Consider the following 9,287-nt stretch of genomic DNA (forward strand, 5'->3'; position numbering starts at 1 on the left):
TCATAGAACTCATCGATTAGATGTTTCATGGCAAAATGAGAAATTTTACTCTTTTCACGGCCCCACACACACAAAAGAAGGGTAGGACGAGGATGATATTTTGTTTTGTCTTCGTTCTTTGAGTTCTATACAATGTATTGTTCCGGGAAATTTCTCATGTCATATTGTCAATTTTAAGAAGGAGAAAACGAATTTTGATTTTTATATCATTCAAAATTACCAGACCAGTTCGTAATTTGATAGACTTTTTTTTTCGATGTATACCCTGTATTCGAAAGCTCACCGGGTCCCAACTAATCCAATTCGAACTGGATCGGCACACTAAAGCACTAAAGCTCATGGATTTTTTCTATTCACAATACTCAAATCCAAGACCTTACTTAAGGAGAATAATAACCAAACTGTTTAAACTAATAAAGAAGTAAGAGTAGTCTCATAATGAGTATTGAATTTGAAATTTCTTAATTACATGTGAAGGCGTGCCCACTGTGCTAATCCCTTTTTGATAAATGTTAGTATCATCAAGGTTGAGACTTCCGTATATTTGATGGCATGGATAAAATGGAAAGTCTGTCACTCTTTCTTCAGATTGGAGAAAGGTTGGATTCCAACTTAAAGTTATGTCTGGCATCCTAATAATATGATTGACAACCCTTCGTTAATGTAGGACCACTTACTATTACCTCTTGTAAATTCCCAATTAAACGTACAAATTAAGGCCAAAAAATAGAGTTATCACCAGTAAAAATCAAGTTCATATAAAAAAGCCTCAATCGAGTAGAATAGGATTTTTCTGCGGCGCCTCTCTTGTACGCTGACATAGTCTCACTGTGCCAATAGAGCATGCGGGCTGCTCCTGCGTTTGCTTTAGATCGTAGGCTGATATGTCGTTGCAATTACGATGTAATTCTGGGATCTAAAATCTAATTTTGAGTTAGATTCATGCATCTCTATACTCTCTACTTTGAAATGTTCTTCTTCAGCTCCACCTCTGAAACTATAGTCAAAATAAGATTGAGAAAAGGCACAAAAATTGTTTGATGACATTGGCATGTTGCGGCCAAGGTGGGGAACTTAACAATACCAAATACCTCAATTCAGCTGTTAGGCTCAGGCCCAGTTAAAATTGGGTCAATGGTGGGCCTAACTAATATACTCCCTCAATAACATAAAACTCAATCGAATTTTCTCATCGGTTGTTAACCATCATGTGTCATTCTAAGCACGTTTTCAAAGTGATCAGACTTATAAATCTATCAAATGGGAGTACAATGCCAATCATTTTTATTTTTTCTAGCCAACTTATCGAGGCTGATTGGAAAATCCAGGATCAATCCTCAAATCAAACAGTGGTGCAACTATATTGTAGGTCGTGTGCGAGACACCACACCACACTACACAATATAATCTAGGCTATATTTTATGTACTCGAGTCATCTAGTCCAACTGTGGGATGAAAAGGGAATTCGATTGCCATCATACAATATGTGCTGCATATGTTCTACTTCAGATTCCAACGCATTTTCCAGTACTAGTCCCAAAACATGCATTTATTATTCCGAAAAGGGAACGAGAGAGCCAACTAGAGCTATAAATATCGATCTATGGCTTATTAATCAGCCCATTGCAAACGGTTCAATTAGGGATGACAGGATCTGCTGCCGAATGTCACCGTCTTGGACACCAAATCCGTCGCCAGACTGGTACAGCATGTGGGCAACACGCGCCGCGTTGGAGCAGAGACGGATAAGTGACTGGAGAGATGGAGAATGCTGCGCGAGAATGGATCTTCCATTGATGTTCTTCCATGCTTCGACTATCAACCCTCTCACGTGCATCAAAGCTTCCTCCTCCGAAACATTCTCCTCTTGCATGTAGCATAGGATTGACGATGGCGCGTCTCCTCTGTTGCTTTCAGCCTGTAATTACATAGAACTATGCTCAATTAATTTATTTGATACGTACTATGTCATCATATAGTATTCGAATGTTTTAAGAAGGTAATAGAGTAAATAATTAATTTCCTAGAAGCCAAGTAGTTTACAATTCATTGTGTAGAAGGGCATAAGAGGAAATGGGGTATATGAAATCCCCAGATATGTCGATGAGAAAGAATAGTACCTCTGAGGTTCCTAAATCGTTGCAAAGTCGAATTATGAGGGATGAGTTGTACACGAGATCTTTGTTCATCTCGAGTAAGTCCTTTGCCCCGTCTAAATCTTCATGGGCATGAAAGAATATGGAATGGGTCAGAATCAGAGGACCCGAAGAGCTAACCCATGCATTCTCTAAATACTCTTCCAGTGATGGAGTGTAACCCAAGCTGAACCACTTTGCTTCCACGAGTAATGATTTGCAGAAATCTCCCCACTGTAATTTAAACCAAAAAAAAAGTAGCAAAAAAAATACGTCAACAATTGATCAATCAACATTGTCCATTTTCTTTTTTGGTCCTTTTTTGTTATAAAGGGTAAAATGGGCCTTTTCTTCGATTACCACTTTTCTTAGATGTGGTAAGACTTGCATCCATCCCTTTTCTGCGCCAATTTCATAAGCAATTTCATTTGTAACGTCATCAAGGGCTTGGAAGCATAACTTCATGCACTCGGGCAGGTGTTGCATTTCCCCCAAATTCCATCTGTTATCCCAAAAAAAAAGAGATAATATCAGTAACCAAATAAGAAATAACAATTAATTGTTGTTCATGAATGTGCACAGATTAGTTCATGGAGAGTTCACAAGGTGGACCTATCGACAGCGGCAGTGAAGCATTGTAATTCCTCCAAGGAACCATAAAGATCATACACGTCATCTATCACAAGAACGAAGATGATGACTTTCGTGAGAGCTTTTCGGAAGGAGCTGTGTTTCGGCTCATGCGCAAGCCCTACAGCACAGAGGAAGCACTCAACCAGCCGATCCCTGGTGAAACTCAAGTTTTCTACGAGCCTTAAATCCCTCCACCATCTAATAAATTGCATTACAAACAAGATATCAACCTTAGGCGTATGCATGTAAGTGATCAATATATATGGAATTATTAATGCACATATGAATGTGTCTGTGTGTGTGTATATATTTATATACATGTTTCATTCTCATTCAGTTTCACTCTACCTGGAGAGTTCCTTGAGATCCTTCTGGTGGGTAGCTTGAACCGCATTGAAGTGGATCTTAGCCAGCTTGACCATACTGCAGTTCACGTCCCCAGATTTTTCCTTCTCGTGAAATCGGATCTGCCATCTTGCATCGAACCACTCAACCCGCCAGTGCAATGGCAACTCCAGTGCATGATGGACCACTTGATTATCATTGGGGACTTCTTCAATAATACCACCACAATTATTAACGGAATTATTGCAGATCTTCTTAAGCGATTCCATAGAGAAAATTTTGGCTTTCTCCATTATGGTTCCGTCTCCTAGTCCAAAATGTGCTGCCTCCAATAGCTCTCTCACCCCTTTGGTATCTCCAAACTTGGCTCTTACAAAACCACCATTTTTGTCCTTAAAGCTCCTAAATACATCTGAGTTCACATACATTGATTATAACCAACAAGGTGATAGGGAGTAATGTACATAAATAAGTAAGAACAAGAGAAACAAAAGATTTGAAAATATATATATATATATATATATATATACCTTCTGAAACTTCATAACCATGCTGCCGGAGGAGCCTGAAGCGCAATGCAATGGTGTAGAGATCATGCTCTTCAATCGTACTATCACCGTGACTTTTCTCATCGTTCGGCTCCATCATGGCCACTATTTCAAGGGTTTCCTTGATTTCCTTCTCGAATAATGTTGCTAAGCCGAACTTCATTATGTTATCCATTAGCTCTAGATTGGCCTTTAAGCTCACAGCTTCTATGAGCATTTGCTTTACGTCCTCAACAAGCATCATCGCTCGAGTAGCGTTTCCTTCACTCTTCCAAGAAAGAAGAGAAAGAGAGAAAATCATTAGGTTTAAGCTAGCTAGATGCATGCAGAGCCAATCGATAATGAGAAAAGCAACTGAGAATCTCACCTCATGCTTGTTGTGGAGAGACTGAAGAAAATCATACTTCCATATGTTTGGTTTATAGTTGGCTGATCGCCTCAGGTGCGAGGAATCCTTATCGATTGCCGAGTTGTTCATCTCGAATGACTCCATCGAATTGAATGTAGTAAAGTCTCTCGAAGCTGAGAAATTAAGTGGTTATAAATATTTAAATTAATGCATGCAAAAGAAATTATATTGCATGGAAATACCAATGCCTTTACGGGGCAACATGACCTCGTTCTTATATAGGCAGATTGTTTTGCATGGACCCCAACGATTTTGGAAATGTCGACCTCATAACGGAAATAATCACCACAAAAACGCATCAGATATTTCATGGCACTATGGTAAGCAACAATTTTTGACTTGTCCTTGTTCACGTTCCTCACATTTTCTAGCCCGACAAAGAAAGAATCAGTGGACGAGGTTGGTCTAGGTCCTTCCTGTGTCTTCTTTTTTTTACATCTCTAAGATTGGTCAACTCCTCGCGCCATATTTTCAGTTTTAGAATCCGTAGACGGCATTATACATACATACATATATATATATATATATTAATGATAATCTAATAATGAAAACGAAAACTGGCCACTGAAATTTATTTTGGAAAGGATTTCTTCCTATTTCTTACCATTGCATTTTATGCATGTATCTCTATGTACTATACATAGGATAGCCTTAGTATAGAAGTAGATAGCAATTTTCTTTCTTATTCATTAGAATTCTTGTATACATACCAGACAATTGAATAAGAAATTATGTTCTTCTACCTAATTGTTGTCTCCTACCGGTATTCTTCCCTCGATATCTGACATGGTATCAAAGCATCGATCTTGAGGGCAACTCTTTCTGCCGACCAAATTGGTCGAGCTTCATCCTGCCAGTAATTATATTCTGAGCGTCATCAACCACTCCATTGATTTCTTATGTTGCTAAAATATCAAAGAGCATAGAAAATAGCAATTCAGCTGGAAACTTACCTCCGATCTTTGTCTTCTCTCCTTCAGACGGTCCAAGCACGCAGTTTATTTCCTACAAATTAAATGGCAGGAACTATAATACATGGTCCCAGGCTAAGCAAACAGCCCTTCAAGCCAAGAACAAGCTCAGATTTATCGAAGGCAAGGTAGCACAGCCAGGAGAAGGAGAACTACACTGTGAGGAGTGAATTACCTGCAATTTAATGTTGGTTTCTTGGATATTCAACCACCTAGATGAAGATTTACAAAATTCAATTACAGGGGCAAACATTGCAAAAACATTATGGGACGATCTTAAGGAGCGATTCTCTCAAGGTAATGAAACAAAAATTTATCAACTTAAGGACAAAATTTGCTTGCTCATACAAGATAAAAGGTCAGTTTCAGAATATTACTCGAAGCTAAAGAGTCTTTGAGATGAAATGGACTTGTATCTTGACCTACCGATTTGTACTTGTGATGTTGGACTTCAACTTACTGCCCTCAAAGAAAAAGAAAAGGTTTATTAGTTTCTAATCGGGCTCAATCATGAGTTTTCTACCATTCGATCGCAAATTTTGAGCGTGGACCCCTTACCGAACATGAACAGAGCGCATTCCATGGCCGCTCATGATGAAGCACAGCAGTCTATTGCTCAAGGCAGGGATTCCAACAATGAAGCAATCAGTTTTGTAGCCAAAACCGTTAATGAAGTAGGGGGGAAGTATTAACCCTAATTTTGGCGACTCGAGCAGAGGCGACTTCAGGTCTCGCGGTTGTCCTTTTTGCAATTACTGTGGGCGAAACGAGCATCACTGAGCCACCTGCTACCAGCTCCATGGATATCCAAGCTCAAAGCAGTCGAACCAGAGGAACACGAAGAAATCCTTTCCATAATAAAATTGCCTTCATCCCCCCCTCAAATTGTCGATTGTAATCGTCATCCTTCAAGCACTATTGTGTGCTGCTGTCTGCTTCGAGCTCTCCACTGTTGCTCTGTTGTGCATTGATGATGTTGGTATTGGCGATGAAGATTTGAATGACATTTGATCAGTTTGTTCATACTATGTTATGTTAGCTTTTTATTTCTATTTCGAGACTTTGAATTATGAGTTGTGATTTGGTTTTTATATATATGTTTTTTTTTAATTACAAGTAGAATCTTACGATTCGCGATTCGATTTTACGATTAATGATTCTACGACCCTCGACCGATTCTAGTTAGAATCGCGATCCTGACAATCTTGAAAGGCAATATAGGTTCGAAGACCCTATGTGCACTAGGAAATCGTAACGTCATTATAACTATGTCGTACATTGTTAGACCAATTTCTCTCATAGCAAGTCTTTTCAAGCAAATAATACAAATGATGAAAATTGCTTCCATGTAGTCCATTACGTTACGGGCACAGAGCCTCTTTTGTCTTATGCGAACATCTCATAATCTCTTATCTTCCATCGAATTCAAACCCAGGATCTTTGAATTTAGTGAGGAAAAAAAAAAAGGTCGGCCCGCGATCACGGTATGGTGAGCACATGGGTATTAATTGAGATTACAATTAAGTTTATTAAAATTGCTACCATGTAGTCCATTACGTTACGGGCACTGAGCCTCTTTTGTCTTATGAGAACATCTCATAATCTCTTATCTTCCATCGAATTCAAACCCAGGATCTTTGAATTTAGTGAGGAAAAAAAAAAGGTCGGCCCGCGATCACGGTATGGTGAGCACATGGGTATTAATTGAGATTACAATTAAGTTTATTAAAATTGCTACCATGTAGTCCATTACGTTACGGGCACTGAGCCTCTTTTGTCTTATGAGAACATCTCATAATCTCTTATCTTCCATCGAATTCAAACCCAGGATCTTTGAATTTAGTGAGGAAAAAAAAATAAGGTCGGCCCGCGATCACGGTATGGTGAGCACATGGGTATTAATTGAGATTACAATTAAGTTTATTAAAATTGCTACCATGTAGTCCATTACGTTACGGGCACTGAGCCTCTTTTGTCTTATGAGAACATCTCATAATCTCTTATCTTCCATCGAATTCAAACCCAGGATCTTTGAATTTAGTGAGGAAAAAAAAAAGTCGGCTCGTGATCACGGTATGGTGAGCACATGGGTATTAATTGAGATAACAATTAAGCTTATTAAAATTGCTTCCATGTAGTCCATTACATTACGGGCACGGAGCCTCTTTTGTCTTATGAGAACATCTCATAATCTCTTATCTTCCATCGAATTCAAACCCAGGATCTTTGAATTTAGTGAGGGGAAAAAAAAAAAAAGGTCGGCCTGTGATCACGGTATGGTGAGCACATGGGTATTAATTGAGATGACAATTAAGCTTATTACGGGACCACCCAAGAAGTAGAAAGCGGTCGGCTGTAGTGTTCAAGAATATCTAAAATACGCACCATTTACGAGGCCAGTCGACATGCTTGCAAATTAATTGGTCTTAACAGTTTTGAGAAGATAGAATTACATTACGGGCACGGAGCCTCTTTTGTCTTATGAGAACATCTCATAATCTCTTATCTTCCATCGAATTCAAACCCAGGATCTTTGAATTTAGTAAGGGGAAAAAAAAAAAAAAGGTCGGCCTGTGATCACGGTATGGTGAGCACATGGGTATTAATTGAGATGACAATTAAGCTTATTACGGGACCACCCAAGAAGTAGAAAGCGGTCGGCTGTAGTGTTCAAGAATATCTAAAATACGCACCATTTACGAGGCCAGTCGATATGCTTGCAAATTAATTGGTCTTAACAGTTTTGAGAAGATAGAAAGAAAATGGAGTAGTTTAGCGGAGCGACACTGTCCTCCGCCGTGAAACAGATATTCTAAATTTGTTTCTCACATTTTTTAGCGTATACTTTTGCATTCAAAAATTCAATGGGTTATAACTAATTCAGTTCTAGTCAAATTGAGTCACCATAAGATAAAATTCTCTCAATCAAATATTTTTTCTATTTACAAAATTCGAATACAATACTTTATTTGAACACAATAAGCGCTAAACTATTTGAGCAATTATTCTTTTCAAGTTTTTCGTTTTCATATTCGTTACACTCACTCATGCCTCCTTTGTAATCGCGCCAATCAGAAGAGAAAAATAATTAAATTTTGGAAGGATCGATCGATCAAAAGTGGGCCATCTCATCTCCCATGGTGCTTCGGGGAAACTTAGGATGAGCCCGACAGAAGGCCCCACCTTGACTGTAATTCATCGTCTTGTGAGCCCAACCTCTTGTATCACGTGAGACGTGGCCCAATCACTGACCCTCACGTATTATTATCTGTCTTACTTATGTAAAGTTCCAAATAAACATTAGTGCGATATGCCCGTCAACTGTTTGAAAGCGAGAAAAACTTTCGCTCATCACTTTGAATGGCTCACGATCGGTCATCAACCCAAGCTCATCTAGAGTCATATCTGCGGTTCCCAACGATCAGGAATAGATATTTGCCAGGTCCCTCCTAAATTTCTGCGCTTTACGGAAACTCATATATAATTCTTCAAATTTTAAAAATCATGGGTCCGTCCCTGTTGATGATCATGACGATTTCTCGGGACTCGGGAGGTTCGATCAATATTTTTAGATGTGTGAACATTAACTTAAAATTAGCATGTATATTTAATTTTAAAAATAAGTAATCTATCTAGGATATATTGTACTTTCTTTCGGTTACAAAAGAGGTTTATGAGCCTAATACAAAGAAGTAAAAATCTTAATATCTAATAAAGTGGTTCGGTGGTCTCATTAGATATCGAACCTGGAATTTCATGGTTACCAAGCGAGAACGTATGCCATTATATTACACAATCTTTTGATAAATACATGGTACTTATGTTTAATATTATAGTACCTGGTTCCAAGATGTTATTTGATTGTCTTTTGCCCTCTTTTTTTTTTTTTTTTTTTGCCTTTCTAACCTTTCTCTCCATACTTTTGATTATAATTTGGTTTTTCTGGGTATTTTGAACTGTATCAATTCCTTTGCAATTTCAAATAGAGGAAGAAAGTTCATTCAATTCGTAGTTTTTTTTCATGCGCGTATCCTTGGAATAACCATATATCCGCATTGCACGTAGACGAGATGACAGTACTCAAGAGAGATCATCAAGAAAGAAACTCGCAGTACATATGATGAATGAAACACACGTATTTTTCTACCAAAACATTAATGTACCTAAAAGTAAGGTACACATACATAATTCTGTCCACATTATCACGATGCGATAAGCATTAATATTTTTCTACACCCGTATTGC

The 9,287-nt window shown here is 38.3% G+C and overlaps 1 protein-coding gene across 6 annotated transcripts; it reads right to left on the reverse strand.

The window, feature by feature from the left end:
* Nucleotides 1-1,287: 1,287 nt before the first annotated feature.
* Nucleotides 1,288-6,076, reverse strand: LOC116206630 (alpha-farnesene synthase-like). Of its 6 annotated transcripts, none has more exons than XM_031539411.1 (12): nucleotides 5,601-6,074; nucleotides 5,469-5,501; nucleotides 5,218-5,254; nucleotides 5,025-5,076; nucleotides 4,815-4,921; nucleotides 4,030-4,184; nucleotides 3,645-3,930; nucleotides 3,118-3,526; nucleotides 2,749-2,967; nucleotides 2,497-2,638; nucleotides 2,122-2,370; nucleotides 1,288-1,919 (listed from the first exon to the last, which is right to left on the reverse strand). In XM_031539411.1, exons 6-12 carry the CDS (start codon nucleotides 4,153-4,155, stop codon nucleotides 1,617-1,619), a joined length of 1,734 nt encoding a protein of 577 aa, XP_031395271.1. In that variant the 5' UTR covers nucleotides 4,156-4,184; nucleotides 4,815-4,921; nucleotides 5,025-5,076; nucleotides 5,218-5,254; nucleotides 5,469-5,501; nucleotides 5,601-6,074; the 3' UTR covers nucleotides 1,288-1,616. The 6 variants fall into 6 exon arrangements, with proteins under 6 accessions (XP_031395271.1, XP_031395270.1, XP_031395269.1 ...); XM_031539410.1 differs by having other exon boundaries at nucleotides 4,833-4,921; nucleotides 5,420-5,501; XM_031539409.1 differs by having other exon boundaries at nucleotides 5,420-5,501.
* Between the last annotated feature and the right edge of the window lie 3,211 nt (nucleotides 6,077-9,287).

Source organism: Punica granatum, chromosome 5 (assembly GCF_007655135.1).
Source record: "Punica granatum isolate Tunisia-2019 chromosome 5, ASM765513v2, whole genome shotgun sequence".
Taxonomy (NCBI): Eukaryota; Viridiplantae; Streptophyta; class Magnoliopsida; order Myrtales; family Lythraceae; genus Punica; species Punica granatum.